General features: G+C 39.2%; 1 protein-coding gene across 5 annotated transcripts in view; it reads right to left on the bottom strand.

Moving 5' to 3' along the window:
• The window catches only part of LOC103757277 (6-phosphofructo-2-kinase/fructose-2,6-bisphosphatase 4), a 51,609-nt gene that overhangs the window by 18,991 nt on the left and 16,276 nt on the right, over positions 1 to 16,342 (bottom strand). For 4 of the 5 annotated variants that reach the window (XM_029958234.1, XM_029958232.1, XM_029958233.1 and 1 more), the window contains exons 2-7: positions 9,302 to 9,418; positions 5,567 to 5,663; positions 3,195 to 3,261; positions 1,962 to 2,036; positions 1,015 to 1,071; positions 576 to 697 (exon numbers count right to left, since the gene is read on the bottom strand). In XM_029958234.1, the coding sequence (XP_029814094.1) occupies positions 576 to 697; positions 1,015 to 1,071; positions 1,962 to 2,036; positions 3,195 to 3,261; positions 5,567 to 5,663; positions 9,302 to 9,418 (535 nt within the window). Of the gene's footprint in view, positions 1 to 575; positions 698 to 1,014; positions 1,072 to 1,961; positions 2,037 to 3,194; positions 3,262 to 5,566; positions 5,664 to 9,301; positions 9,419 to 10,200; positions 10,223 to 16,342 lie in introns of those variants that run through there. The other variant, XM_029958235.1, reaches the window with a different exon arrangement.

Raw genomic sequence — 16,342 nt, forward strand, 5'->3', positions numbered from 1 at the left:
TCATCCCTACCTTACTTTCAAGAGTTCAAAGTTAATGAGGAACAGAAGAATGCTTTGGCATGAGGATAAACAACCTAGCCAAGACAGTTTCTCACAGTCCTGAATCTGCAGGGTAATTTGCAAGCACAAATAAATAAATTTCGAAGTCACATTTTTAAGAGTGATGTGTTCATAATTAATCTTAACCATGCCAACCAATTAAGTTATGCTTATAAATCACTCAAGTCTCCTCTACATACTAAAGAAACAAGTACCAACCCATCACTGTAGCAAGTCTGGAATAATTCCTAAATGCTGGTTCTATCCCAGAAGAATCATACCATTCTCCAAGTGGGAAAATCAAAAAAAATACTGTCCAAGAGTAGACTTGTTAGCCAATTTTCCTCAAACAAGGAAGTTTCCAGGCTACACTCCCTGAGTCAACTCTCTCTGATTTGCCAAAGGAAAGAGAGCTGAAGCCACTAAAAAAAGTCTTGAAAGCCCTAATCCCCACTACAGGATCCTCTAACCTTTAAGAAAACATTTTAATAATACTGGATCACCAGTTGTGATCACAGTATTGTTTCATCACTTACTTGTCCAGAGTTTCATCTAATGTCTCATATGAGTTCTTGTAGCACTCTATTCTTTTCATGAAGTCTTCTGTTGCTTCATCGTTACTACAATCAACATAGTCAGGACTACCCAGTTTCACTTGCTGTTTAAAATAAAACCAGGAGAGCAGTACATAAGTTTCTTTCCCTTTTTCATGGATGTCTAAAGAAATAGGAAGGGGGAGAACACCACAAGAAGCTTTGTCTGGAAGCTAATTAAAATACATGTGAAGCAAAAATAATTATTCTTCAGAGAAATTAAACTTCTGAGTTAGTAACATTCACATGGACAGGAAAATAAATGAAAACTGTTCCATTAATGGGAGCTAATGTGGGGGTTTTCTGCTATTGGAAGTTCTTACAACGTACTTCTAAAAATACAGAGAGGTTAAAGCAAACTTTCCTCCATCACAATACTCACCACAATGTTTGCAGCAATGACCTCTGGATCAACACACACTGACTCCACAAAAAAAGTCTTCAGTCCAAATGGAAGTCATATGAACAGAAGGAAGGAAGAATACATTAAAAAAGCTCTGGAGACTAACACACACAAGCAGCATAATGCCCACTTCCATGCTAAGGCCTTTTTAGCAGTGTCCTATGTTAAACTTCCCTCTATTTACTCAGGAAGTTTCTCCAGACCCTCTCATCAGAAATTCCTGGCTGACCATTCCATGAAGTATCATTCTTTACAGTCTTTTCCCAAACAATGCTTATGAGTGGAAAAATTTTTCAGTGAGAAAAAAAACGTAGCATGGAAGGAGAAGAAATAAATGCAGAGGACGCATGTTCAGCCAAACAAACAGTAACTAATGCTTCTGAAATAATACTTTAGAAGCCTCTCTCAGCTAATGGAGTGGCCTCCTTAAAGAGAGGTTTGTGTTTTGCTGTGTCAAAGGTTTATGGAGATGTAAGTTTAGAGGAAATGGATTTTTACTGGAGAACAGCTAAATGCCAAACAATCCTGGACAGAAGGAAGAAAACCACAGAAAGTTTTTGGTTTGTACAGAACTAATGCAGAATTCCTTCCCTGTTTCTGCAGCAAAAATCTGAACTGCACAGAGAACCGTATTTTAAATAGTTCTTGCTGACAGTACACTCAGAACTACAGGTCCAGGATGACAGAATTGAAGCCACAGCACAAAACAGTTCCAAACAGTACTAATGTGACATGAGGAAAATGAGGATGGGATGGCTTTTAATTCAGAAAAATTTTTGGGAATACAAAATGCATTATTAATAAACACCTAAGAAGGATGTGCCTTGTGCTAGTGCACTTCTTAAACTCAGGGTACAGATAAGGGCAAAACTATCCCTGCCTTACTTGTTCAGCATTAGCTCAGAACTGCTTTGCTTCTAACTCACCTTATACCCATTTTCTTCACCAAATTTATAAATAGTTTCTCTACGTTCTCGAGTTGTGTTTGTAGCATCAAAGACCTAGGAATAATTACAGGGAGAGAGAGAAAGGAATTTAAAAAGCATCACAGCCTGTTGGTGATAATAAAAATAAGGGTTCAAAGTCCCACAATGTAAAATAAAACAATGGAAACACTTCCTCTTCCCTCTACCCCACCACATCAACATGATCAAGAGGAAAGCAAAGACATTCCTACTTTACACATACTATTTTCTAAATATTAAAAAGAGTAATATTTTGAATGCACTACTAGCAGAACACTGGGTTTGAAAGGAACAACCAGAATTTAAACCTACCACATAATACAGGACAGAATCTTCCTCCTGGTCTATTATCATCATTAAATACTACTGCATAGGTTTTAAGTTCTACCACACAAAAACAGATGCTGCAATGAATCTGCCATTCAAAATGCAAGGGAAAATCTTTAAAGGGCAGAAGATCTGCAAGAGTTGTAAATCCTGCCCGTGGATTACACAATCAATGCAGCCACTCTTCTAAGGACTTATATTTAGCTCTGAACATATCAGTGTTTTATTTAAGAATGAAGCTTGCTAAAGTATAACATTTCCCTTATGTCTCCAGCAGAATTTGCAGTTACAGTTAATGATTTTCCCTGATTAGTTAATGAAAACACCACAGTTGTGTCAGTACTCTTAATCTGAATGAATATGCAATGACAATAATTGAACAGCTGTTGCTTTGCATCCCATTATTAAATACTCAGGTATGCATCAATTTATTATGATGTTTCTCCTGCTCTCTTCAGAGATTTCTCATGCCAGTAACACAACTGCCAAGCAATACAGAGGATACTTTTTTGTTCAGCAAGTCTCTACCTTCCACTTGGAACACCAGATCATCAAATAGAAACAGAGGTGCAAGCAAAACACCAGATGTGTTTAACAGATGTACAACATGGAGAGAAGGGGGACATTTTTCTTGCTGCCCTCTTCCCAGTTAACCCCTCAAATCAAAGGTAGCTGCTCATATGGCATCATCACCTTGAAATCAAGCACTCCTTCCAGCAACAGGGCAGATCTAACACACAACTGCCAAAGAAAAAAATCTGATAAACTGAAGAGCTATTGGAATTACTCAGTCTGTGTATTATCCAGCAGACACACACTGTTAAGAACAGAAGCATCTCAAGAATGTGTCTTCAACAAGAAACTTACAGCCACGTGCCCGTTTTCTTCACTGAGGTACTGCCGGACGTCATTCAGCGCTGCTAAGGCACACTGCCTTAAAAATGAGAGAGTAAAAGTCAAATAACAGCTCAGGTCATTTTATTAATGCTTTTGTGCCCTGCAAATGTTAGATAATTTATCTCAAAAGCACAGTCCCCCTCCAAGCATGGGAAAAACCAACCGAGGAGAACCAAGCCATACCAAGGAAACACGGTCACGTCATCTGGCTCCTCTGTGCACCTGATACACCTTCACATCACCACAGAACAGCCACCAGAGCTTTGGTGACCAGGATAAACTTTCACTGATCTAAAGTAACATCGCTGAATCATCCCTGCAACTGTATTCTTTTCCCAATTAGCTATTCAGATATTTGTTTCTTAATTTGGTTCTCAAAGGGGGGGGGGAGGGAATAAATAAATTAAGCCAACTTAAGGCTCTTATCTTGTGGCCCTAAGTTAAGGTGAAGAGACAACTATTTTTCACCAATCTACTTCTGCTCTTTTGAGCTACTGAGTGAAAACTGCTTATGTAAAAAAACATGGGTTGAAAGAGAGAGTAAAACAAAGTATTAGGGTGAAAATAACATCCTATTGCAGTCACCAATCCAGTGTAATTAGTGCTGGAGGCAGTTAAGGACATAAACACCAAAAAACCCCACCCCTACACTTGTGTTAAATCTGAACAAGAACACATTCATTTGCAACTTTCCTATGTCCCCAGAATTAGTATTATCTTCAAAGTCCATTGTGATTCCTAACACATCAATAATGCTGGAGGGCAACATTAACATTGTACACGATTTACTTGTTAGTAGAACAATGCCCCATTTATTTCCAGTTAGTGCAGTCTCTTTGCAGTACCAACATAAAAGCCTGACCATTTCAACAGCCCTTCTATGCATTACTCCTCGATTTTGACTTCCAGACTGAAACTCATAACTCTTCTATTTACCACATTCTGCACGCACAGCTTTATCTTAAAAGAGAAATGAAGGCTTTCCAAGCCTGACAGTATTTCCACATTAGCACATTTAACAGATGTCAGGAGCTGAGATTCAACAGTCAAATCTTCACTGAATAAATATAAACCTTTTTTACTCATTGCTAAGCAGGCAGATTAGCTCACACAGCCCTTTTCATGTTACATCCCTCACCATTTAGTCTAAGAGGTGACACGGAGGCACGTTAAAAGGTTTGGCTCTACCTGTAAGCAAAAGGTAGTGGCTTGCAAGGGTAATGCACCTCTCAAAGCAGCTCCTTACTCCCAGAAGATTACAAGGTTCTTATGCAAGTTGTTCTATTTGGCATTAGCAGCACTCAGGGCTGCTGAGGGGGAAAGGGAAGGGAGAGAGAGGACAAGGGGAGGAACAGCCACAAAAGAAAGTCCAGACATTTTTGGCTCTTGAGCTGAAGCTGAACTAAGAACAAAAAAGTCCACATTTCATGTAGCCTAAATAAAAAAAATATTTCCATTCCTCTCAGATTTCTGTTCCTTTTCATTTTGTGCTGCACACTCTTAAATGCTTTCCTGAACATATTAAAAAGTACAGTGAATGTCGAATTAAAATCAAGAGACCTTTCTCTTCATCTAACCTTTCTTCTCAAGGTCTGTCTCTACATTGAAGCACAGCCTCTTTCCAGATGAGGAGAGACTCAAATGCTTCATGTGCACACAGATGTTCACACTGGTTCTGACCTTGCTTTGCACAGCATTAGCAAAACATGGCAATTTTAGAAGCAGTGCATTGACTGACTGCATGAGGCACCTGCATGGTGGACAGAAAGATAATTACAGGGAGAAAATTATAGGGTTTGATTCCTGCTCATTTGAATAGGTAATGACAAATCCGTTCAAAGCACTCCAGGTGAAAAATTTCAGTATGTAAACCAAAAAGAAAAGCAGTTATGTGGTGTTTTTTCTCTTCTTTTTATGATAAAAAAAAAAGCTCTAAAATGGCATTTTTGGAATTAGGTAGCAAAAAGAGTCACATCCATTAACTGATACCTAAAAAAAGGTAGGAAAATAAGTAACTATTTGCTAAAATTGCTTTGTTTTTAGTGAAAATATCCTAGAATATCTACAGGAATAACAGTAGTCATAGCCTACTGAAAAGTGAAAAGGAATCAAGAAGCAATCAACCTTCTCTCCAAATTTTAATCAGCCTAAATAAATCACTTTCCCAGCTTCACTAGAATTTCTTCTCCCTGTCATTTCATGCTGCAGTCTCCCTAAGGGTCTTCTTGACCCTTACATTTTGCATTACAAAAATGCAACTTAAATCCACCCACAAGAGCAAATTACACAGGACATCATTTTAACACAATTAGTGTCGTGTACCAAACACAACCAAGACTTACCTCCTGATTTTCAAGCCTTCTTCATTGTCAGGCAGGAAGAACTCAAAGGATTTATACTTTTTCACCAAATCTCGGCGATACTGACCGACATTAAACTCTGCCAAGAGGAAACCAAGTGTTAGTGGGAACTAACAACAGTCATGGAAAAAGGACAACAGTTATGACAACTCTAAAACCAAACCACCTGCAAGGATAAAATAACTTAGCACTATTAAGCTAACACATCATACTACTTCCTGTGTTTTGAGGGGTTTTGAATACAAAGACAACAATAAATCATGGAAATGGCTAAAGAACATTTGGGCTGTAGGTAGTTCAGTGGAGTGACTTGGCCATACTGAAGTGCCTCTGCCAGTTTGCCTGGACAACAAAAAGAAACTCTTTTCCTCCTTTACAGGGGTTACTCAAAGTCTACGAAGGACTACTAATGACTACTAGCATTAATAATTATTAATAATTATGATTACTAGCTTTTTCTTCTGTGTATATACACAGTTAAACAGTACTCTGGCAGCACCTCCCAAAACTTAGAGCTCTTCTTTAAGCAAGGAAGAGTTCTAAAAAGAACTAACCAATCTTGCTTTTGATAAACAAAACCTAGAATTCGAGCAGTGGAAACTTGTTTTCAGAACCCCACTCAAATACTTCTATTCCTTAAGGATTAGTACGCCCTATGTCACAACCCCTGTTCTATTTATTTAAAAAAAACACAAACCTTACACTGTAAAAACAAAAAAACCAAAACATTTTAAAAAAATAATGTCACAATACTGGGTATGGCATTAGGGCAAGACAGTTCTGGTTTGCTACGGAGCAGACAATGACACTGAACCCTAATTAATTTCATTCAAAGGCTCTGAAAGTAGGTCTCTGAAATGCAATTAATGTTTAAGTTGTTTCTGACCTATAGCTTTTTTTTCTGTTGAACTACAAAGCTCTTTCTATTTTTTTTTTTTTTTGTAACAGTAGATCACACTGAAGTATTTTGTTTGAGAAGCTGCCAAGGTACAGCTATTTGGCAGACTTGATTTCTGGAAAGAGGAAAAGAAGCAACAGACACAACTGTAGAGTTGTAATTAAAAAGAAAAGACATAGAATAAAACAGCTCAAGAACCAGCTGCTGTATACAGATTGCTGCTGGGATTGGGGGCAGAGGATAAAGATACAAATATTGCTTATTTCCCCAAAAGTCAAGTTTTGTTTGAATTCAGCAATGTTGATGGAATTTTTCATGGTCAACTGCATGGCTTGGATTGTAGAACAACCCAGGTTATTTCTGTGATGGTTTTAACGATCACTGGCCACATGAAAAGGTGGGTCCTGGTAAGAAAAACAGAAGATGCAAGATCAGATGGCCAGCATTGTCAGGTAATAGGCCTTTAAAAATCAAAAGTAATGAATTTCATAGGAAGGAACAGTTACTGCAAGAGGGTCCTGCACAGCAAAGGAGAAGTGCTATCTAGTGGGACAATCTTTTGCCCTTATTATTAGCATCCATCCCTATGGAAAAAGTTTCCTAAAGCTAACGGGTATCACTAAAACTACCACACAGCCACAACTATTCAAAAAAGCTTCCAAGGTTTAGTATCTAAAAACCACATTGCAACACAATTCTATTCAGGCATCTAATTGACCTCATTTCCTTCAGAAAGCCCAGACAAAAGTCCTCAGTATTTTTAACCATTTCACATTCTAAACAACAGCGGACTTTGGAAGGAAGAAAACACAGAACTGATGGCTGAAATGATTCAACTAACACCAACCCCAGGATATTTACCTCCACCTTCTGCTCTTGAGCTCTCCAGCTGGCTTAATGTTACATGGAAAGAGGGCATTTATCTTTTCCTCTGGTTTACATAACCTCCTAATTTGAACCATCTGTCTCAGAGAACAAGAACACTCCTTAAATTAAGCACACACTAATTTTAAGACATTAAGAGCCAAAGGGTAACAGATGTTAGGGCTACTAGATACTGATCCTGTATTGATTCAGTCCCATCAGCTGGAAGCATTAGGCAGTGTGTCATCTATTCCCTCAGTCAGGCACTGAGGGGGTTCACACTGATTTCAACTCCAGCACAATTGCATCATTGATGACACAAACAGGAAGGCTCTGTGGTTTTCCAAGAGAACCTCAAGTCATCCTTTCTAACAAAGACTAACAGTAATCAGCAACTTAGCATGGAAGCTCATATGGCAACTTTATGTGGTATATTTTTTTTTAAATTAGGCAGCAGTGCTCTAGTTTTCATTAAGCACAAGTGCATGTGTTTTCTGAGGTGCTGCTCACAGTGGCCTATGGACCTTTTCCTGTAACTGAGGCAAACCACACCTACCCATTTTACTGTATTTGGGATATATTCAACCAAGCATGAGCCAGATGTGGACAATATCTTGTTGTTGTCCAATACTGGACTCCTGCTTTTCAAAGTTCACACAGTGAAGTGCTCTACACAATGACATATAAACTTAACATATCTACATAAATTTAGGTTAAATGTGTATCTAACATACAAGCATAGTTATATCACATATATTTTATCAGCTTGGATATAGGCTAAACTAGTTAGACTGTTACTCCATTTCAGCCTAACAGATAAAACCAAACTCTCCAAGTTTCTGATACTGCCCATCAGAAGGGTTAAACTGCGTGAAAACAGTCAAACTCCAGTGATAATTTAAATCCCGTAAACATCCTGTAAATTCTCACACTTAAACAATACAATATATCCTCCATAATGTCTCTTCTAAATAAAGCACATCAGGCAAGTTTCTAAAAGCTTAAGAAAACGCCAACTCAAAAAGCTATACCCTAGAATCAAGAGGCAGTTTAAATATAGGCCAGAACTCTTCATCTTGTCTTCTTAGAGCTACTAGGAAACACATCTCTGAATATCCAGCCAAAACTTCAGTATGATTTCATATGTTTAATGTTTTTTAAATGATCAACGAGGCATAACAATAAAGCTACCATTACTGCACTGGACACAGGATCACAGAACACTAAAAGTTTCTATTTTTTCTGTTCTACAGAGACAGAGGAGAAGGCAAAGGTTGCATGAGAACCTGAAATGAACTTAGGTCTTGTTTACTTGCCAGTCTGGGTCCACAAGATACCACAGGAGCACAGGAATGAGGCAGGACAGCCAGGTCCTTGTCACAGCCAACCTGAACCATTTACTGCTCAAAACACTGATATAAATCCTTAAGAGAGTGATAACGAGTGGCAAGTGGCTGCCTCAGTTCCTTGGGCTCTTAATATTTACACAGAAAACTGTAAGTCACTCCACAAATGCAGTTAAACAAAGAAGTGGACAGAGAATTACATGTGGCACAAAGTTCACAGAGAAAAAATGAGGGAGAAGTCGGAAGTTTAATCCAGAAGTGCTGACTGCTCAACTGCTTGTAAACAAGGTTCATTTTCACCCACATAAAGAATGGGGAAGGCATAGCAGGAAAAAATAATTAAATAAACGAAAATAAAGGGCAGTGGTAAGGAATAAGGGAAAAAAGAGCTGACTTAGGTACCTGGCAGAACAAGGAGGTAAATAAACAGTCGCCAGAAATTGGTTAACATTTAAATAGGACAGAGAGCCTGTGTATGTTATTGCTTAAATATACAAAAGCAGGATTTTAAAGTAGTCAATGTTAGCAACAAAATTACTGGAAATCGGGTTTTTAAAACACCTGATGCCTGCCCTGTCCTTCTGATGTAAACAAAAGTAAACCCATCACCTTTTGTAGGCACTCCAATCCAATTCAAATAGCGTGTCAGCTTCTTCGAGATGTAGGTTTTTCCTCTTGCTGGGAGACCCACCATGACAATCAGAGTAGGGCAATTGGTCATACATACTGAAAGAGAAACACAGAAAACTAGGATTTACCGTGAATATCCCCACAAAGCAAAGGCTCACATTGCAGTGGAAATACTACTGCAATAATTAGTCTCTGTGTGCTCTCTGAGGAAGTGACCATCCAAGCAGCTCATGCACTGTGCCTCACTATTCCAGGGGATCCTACAGGAGTAAAGTGGACCTAACCAGGTTTCTTATGCTGTGCTGAATTTTGGAAGGGCGACTCAGTGGTAGTGCAGTGCTGGACACAAGAGTTGTATACAGGCAGGAAACAAGAAATCTATGTATTTGTATACAAAAAATAAGGACATTGACATCTTATACACCTGTGCACCTCAGTTCAGTGCTTGTATTGAAAGGAAACAGCAAGGTGTAGGCAATTTTTAGTTAATTTTTATATCTCTAAGACAAGACCACAACACTGCTCAACTTTTTTCTTGCTTTTGAACAAAACAACCATGACAGATGCATCTTATTACAATAAAACAGGGTATTCACTATTTATTATTTCTCTTTTAAATATTATTACCAATAAAAATCTCTCTTGAGCAGAGCTCATTTTGGCTGTTACTGGGAATAAAGCACAAGTATTCTACACAATCAAATACAATAATCTGATACAGATATATGTACAAAAACACTCATAATCAGAGTGTTTAATTTAAAAAACCCAACAGCATAGGAAGTTGAAGGAGTTATATGTATAGACTGAAAACCTTGAGGCATTTCCTTTCAAATGACAACTTTTTTAACATTTCGACGGCACAAAATTAAGGATACCTTGCATGAATCTACCACAGCTACAAGGAACTGCCTAAAAAGAAAGCAGATATTAAAGTGATGCAAAGATACCACCAGCTCCCTCCACCCCCTGTTTTTAAGGGAATTAATTTCTACACAATCCACACGTCTAACAATTTCCTCAGTGACATCCATTCACTCCAAAAGATTAAATCTCAAGGTTTATCTCTAAGGCATAACTAAACTGCTGTACAAAGCACTGTGACTGCCCAAGGTTCTCAAATCTTGGATTGACAAAGTCCCACCTCACAAAGTCATTTGCACAAATAATAAATTGGAAAAGGCCAACAGATTAGTAAAGGCAGATGTGCTTTCTTAAAACACCCATTGGAAAGAAAAAAAAAAGAAACTACAAAACCAAACCCAAACCTATTAAAAATACAGCACTTTTCATGAGAGAGGAGACAAAGTGGTACCCACCCTCAAAGCCATGAAACAGTCAATTACTCCATGAACTGAAAGTTACAGGGACCTAAATGTAAACCAAAACAGACCCATCCAAACATGTCAAAGTCTCCGGAAGGACACTGATAAAAGCCCTCAGAGTCAGTTCCTCTGTGCAGAAGCCTATAAACAAGAAAGATAATATTTTCTTGTCCCTTTTCCTCTTTGTCATAAGTTCAGGCTGTGAACCGCTCTCCAAGAGGGGGAAGGAAGTCTCTGGGGAAACAAAGTCTATGAAGTGCCAATGGTACAGTGCTTACTAAGCTTTGCTTCCAGTTTTAAGGGCAGTAAAATAAAGTATTGAGATGTTGGAAATGCCTGAGCCCCTAGAATTTTTAGGGGAAAACACTGCTCTTCAAAGCCAGTTTGAAGAGTTCTTCCCCCGAAACACCTAGTTCGAGTTTTGAACAGATTTTCAGTATAAGCAGTGAATTAAGAGCTGCAAAAGACAAACCAGGATCTGTACACAAAGGCTCTGTGCACAGCCTCAGGTCCTCCTGTTCTGCAAAGAACTGTGCTAAAACAGGCCTTTCTACCCATTCCAGACACTATACCAAGAGCTTTTTTTTTTTCTTCTTCTGCTGGAGTCAGTCACACAAATTTAACCTTCTCACGGAACATTTGTCTTCTGGTAAGGTAACGATAAACCTGTACTGGAGCAAAACTAAGGGCTGGGAAGCCACCATGAAGAGATCTGCAACACACTTAAATAGTTGCTTCACAGATTACACAAACAGCTACTTCTAAATTAAGTCCTACTGCCTGCAGGGGTTTGTAATAGATCTTCTCACCGAGCAGCAAACCAGATCAACACAACATGCACGAGGGATGTCTCCTCCCATTGCCAAGCAGTCAAGTGTGCCAGCCTGGCATCACTTACATTTTTACTTAAATTTTTACACAAATTTCCTCAAAGAAAGTACAACACTAGCAAACCTGTCTTTACTGGAGCCCTCTGTGTCCACTTTAACGTGCACACCTCACTTGTTATTCCAATTGCTCTGTGCACCACTATCTAGTGGTAGCCATAAAGCAGAAACCAAGGGAATTATCCCAATCAAACAAGTGGCAAACCTGCTCTGATCAGGTGCCAGGCTAACTGGGAGTACTTTTCCTCTACAGATACAAGTAAGACAGATGCCCTGTACACCAAAAGGAGGAATACCACTGATCCCAATGATCCCAAATACTCTGCTTTTACATAATGTCATAGCCCTGTGAACAACACTACACAGCACATGGTGCTACAGCACATACCACCCATTAGAGCTTGTCTTTAACAAAAGATGAAATTTCACAATCTAAAATTCAGGGCACTAAAAAATGTTTGATGTTCTGGTTTAGATGGCCACCATGCAGTCCAGTATCACCTACACAGATGGCACTTAGTGACAAACACACCTATGTATTTGGAAGTAGAAGCCAAAGGTACCTGTGCTGGCCAAAACAGATGTTAACAGCTAAATAACAGGACTAAAACCAAAAGCAAAAAAAGCAGATATCTTGTTTTTTATGTACCTCAGTGTAGCATCCTCAACAACACACATAAGACTCAAAACAGCAGACATAGGTTTATTTTCTTCCTTATGATCCTGTTTGTTCATTAGCTCAATAAAAAGTCAAGACCAGAACAAAATGCCATGTTCTGAGGATGTATCAAATACTCAAAATTATTTTAAAAATTAATTATCTTTCACTTTATCTGACTAAGCCACAGCCTTCTCAACAAAGTGTTGCCAACACTCACTGCAGGTGGGGAGGAATATTCATTCTAGTGACAGTATTTTAAAATGTCAGTGTCTCATGAATTACATTTTCCCCTGAAGAAACATAAGCAAGTTTACAACGAGGAAGTGGACTGATAAAAACACCCAAGCATACCCACAAGGTACATATATTTAATATAAATGCTACATATATCGGTTTCCCAACGGCACAATGCTCAGTTCCCCTCTTCACATCACCACTACTCACTTTATACGAAAAACAATTTACAGACCAAAAGCAGTTCTAGAGGTGAAAGTTGCAGAGCCAAGGCAGAGTCCTAAGGTCAGCTTTCTCTCTATTACTTATTGCTGGATTGCCTGGCTTACCACCAGATATATCTCTACACAATCTAGTCTCCAGAAAACCATCTCATTTTTTAATACTGCTTCACATATACAGCTCCTAAGGCTTTCCAACAGCCCCAGCCTGTGGATATGCCATCAACTCTAATTTTGCTAGAGGAACACACACTCAGAACAGCAACCCAAAACTTAGGAGCTGTGTGCCATCAGTTGTTAAAGATGCTCTAAGACTTTAGCCAGTTTTTTCTTTAAAATAGACGTTTGTAACATACACACGTAAGGCTGCATGTTTATAAACAGCATCACCAAAAATAAATGCATGTTGTATTCCCTCAACTGGAGGGAACATAAAAAAAAAAACACACCCAAAATATCAATCAGTGAGGGAAAACGGCCAAATGGTGAAGTGCATTAAAATGAAGTGTTGCAACCAAAGCAAAGTCATTATCCCAGTTTAAAATTCCTTATATATTAGTGAGCAACACAGCAAGGTGCAGCTCGAGTGTAAAATTATGACTGTGTACCCTTCTGAAGTTTAAGGCCTAACAGTCAAGGAAAGAAGAAATTACATGCTTATTTCTTACCTCTCAGACTCTATTGTGAAATAATGCAAATGGAAAAGAAGGTTGTGAAACCAAACTGGGACATGGAACAATCTCGATAAGCTGTGCTGCATTTCATCAGCCCTCAAAACTCTCATGATCTTGTGAAATCAGAGACAAGAGCTGGTATTTTTCAAGTTCACCTGCTAGCAAACATATTATCAGGTGCCCCTTCCCTTTCACCTAAAACTGGATTTTGTTTATTCCTTATCTGTGTTAAATTTTTGAAGTCAGCTTTTAGGGACAGATGCTTTTTGTATGAAGCTGTTGTGGTTAGTGATGTTAAGTTTACCAAGGATTCTTGCTGTTTCTACAGCCTTCGATTCAAGGCCTGTCCTCCAAAATCCTTGTACTATTTAGAGGTTCATACAAAAATATCTTTGACTATTTGCCAACACAACCACCCTTCCAAATAAGGTTAGCCCTACGTGTTTTCCCCATCACTTATCCAATTTAACTACTGCTAATCCATTGTCTCCTTTTGATCAATGATGATAACCAGTCACCCTGCTTTGCATCCCACAGGGATGACTTCCCCTTCCTGAACAGCATCTCCTGCCTATATCTAAGAAGGGCATTATCTTCCAATTTGTCCCTCTTCTTTTTGTCCAAACCACCAGTTTATAACATCACTGTGGGCACAAGTGATTCAGAACTCATATTTGTCCTCAAGCCATCCATGCCACCAGCTGCTCCTGTCGTTCACTTCCTTGGACTAACCATTTGCTTCCTACAGCTTTGATGCCAACAGTGACAGTCTCATCACACATCCTGATTCTCAGGCTGTGCTGGGTGTTGTCCTTACCTCATTCCCTCTCCATCTTCAGTTCCTAGGGTTGGGAGCACAAATACACACAAGCAGCGTGTGCTCAAAGGGTAGAGCTCCTTAGAGCAGAGATAATAATTTGATACTTTTTTTTTGGACTTAACATACATTCCTTCTGCTGAACAAGCAACAAATGACAATTATTAGAATGACCAAACTCCAGCAGCTGTAGGGAAACAAAGCCATTAACTGTAGAGGGGGTGAAAAATGTTTAACCACAGGAAATTCACTATTTATAAACATCCTCTTCTAGACTCAAAACAACTTTCACTACAGAATACTTTCCTATTTATTTATTTTTTATGTCCATATTTGTAGCCCATTGCTCAACTCAGAGCTCGAAGCAGCCTGACATTCGATGCCAGGAGTAGCTTTAATGCAACCTATTTACAGGCAAAACTTACCAAGAAAGACCACAAAAGGCAAGTGGCAGTTATTAATAAAAATATGCACTCCTACTGCCCACTAGTCTGACTTTGAAAGGTCATTAGAACAGTTACCCTCGTTGGACTGGTGTCACCAGCTGTAAAAGCTGTCTGCTCAGTAGGCTGCACACGGACACAACAACTCCTCCAAGACCTTGTAATGCACAGACTAAAAGAACTGGCTCCTCAAAGCCCCATGACAGCTAAACCCTGGCACAGCTCACCAGATTTCTTCTTCCGCAGACAACTGCAGCTGCTACAACTTTTAGAAAATCACATTAAAATCAGCTAAAATGGCTAAGTCCCTTTGAAGATGGATCTGCCGAGCACACAACTGGAAGTTTGTGTGATTCTGCTCATTCACCTTCTAGAAAGATAAAGACTAAAGGTGGTGCAGGCAAAGGCCATCAGCTTGAAGGAGAAAATAAAAAACACAACCAAAGGAGACTGAGAGAGTTCATCTTGTTTAGCAAAGAAACTCAGAAGACAGAGTGACAAACTTCACTTCTTCGACTGGAAAGCTACACTTGAGGACAACAAATCCACTTCCACCTGGAGCTCGTATTTTTGGAACATTACCATTTGACAGAGCTACCTGTAGCAGCAGAGATCTGGAACTGGTCAACCCAACACTGTCCCACGTCACCCAGTCTGGACAGTCCATCCTGAGCTGCCACAGCACAGCTCCAGCACCCACAGGTCACGCTCACCAGAACGTAGGGCAATGCAAGATACATGGAAATCTGAGGATAAAGGACTCTGCAACACCCTTACATGGGGAAAATTACAAAGTGTTCTCAGTTTCTTGAAACAAGACAGATGGTTTTATCTAGAAAGAGTAAGTTCTGCTCCTCTCCAGGCTGTTTGTAATTCTTATGTATCACAAATGATTGCAGACATGTTACAGTCAGAGCTGCAAGAGCAAATGTGTGCAAAATGATTTTAAAAAAATAAATTCCATATCTGTTTTTCTAGCAAAAGGATTTTTAAATTATAATGGATCTTAGGCATTAAAATTATAGAATGCTACAAAACCCACACAGGTAGTTGAAATTTATTTTAAGTTATATTCGAAAGAAGCTAAATAATTCTGCCAAGACAACTCTGTAGATCACCAGATTACACAAGACCAATATGCAATTTTGTTCTTGGGGTTTCCTTTTTTGTAAAACAGTGCCTGTGCTAAGCTCTAACAAATGTTACTCTGTTAGGAAAAGAGATGCCACATTAAGGCTAAAATTAAGCTTGCTCCTTAGCATGTTTACAAAAGCACTTACACACATTTTCTGACCCTTTTCCTATTTCAGCACTCATCTCCTCTTAACCCACCGTGTTTCAGATGCTGGAGAGTAATTTAGTTCCCACAGAAACACATGCCTGCTTGCCTAGCACACAGCAAGGAAGTCTGGGGGTTTCTTCCTTTATTTTAAGCAAGGGCTAGGCCAAAGTAAGAGCTGAGAGAGAGCCAAAGCTGCAGCCCATGGACTCCTGCCACACAGGCAGAGCCTCAGCTCTGTCAGCGCAGCCTCTTTGCATCACAAATAAAAACAATTCCACACGACAAAGCCCCTTTTGTCCGCAAAACTGCCGTGTACCGGACCTCAGTTACTTAAGTAACTGGACCTTACTTAAGTAACGAGGGGGGGGGGGAGAAAGAAAGAAAGAGGAAAAGAAACAACCTGCGAGGCAAAGTTTGTTAATGAACTATGGTTTACAAACGCCACAGCCAAAGACTCAGGAGGCTGATGACTTGGT

This window comes from Manacus vitellinus, unplaced genomic scaffold, assembly GCF_001715985.3.
Source record: "Manacus vitellinus isolate BGI_N305 unplaced genomic scaffold, ASM171598v3 scaffold_14_pilon, whole genome shotgun sequence".
Lineage (NCBI taxonomy): Eukaryota > Metazoa > Chordata > Aves > Passeriformes > Pipridae > Manacus > Manacus vitellinus.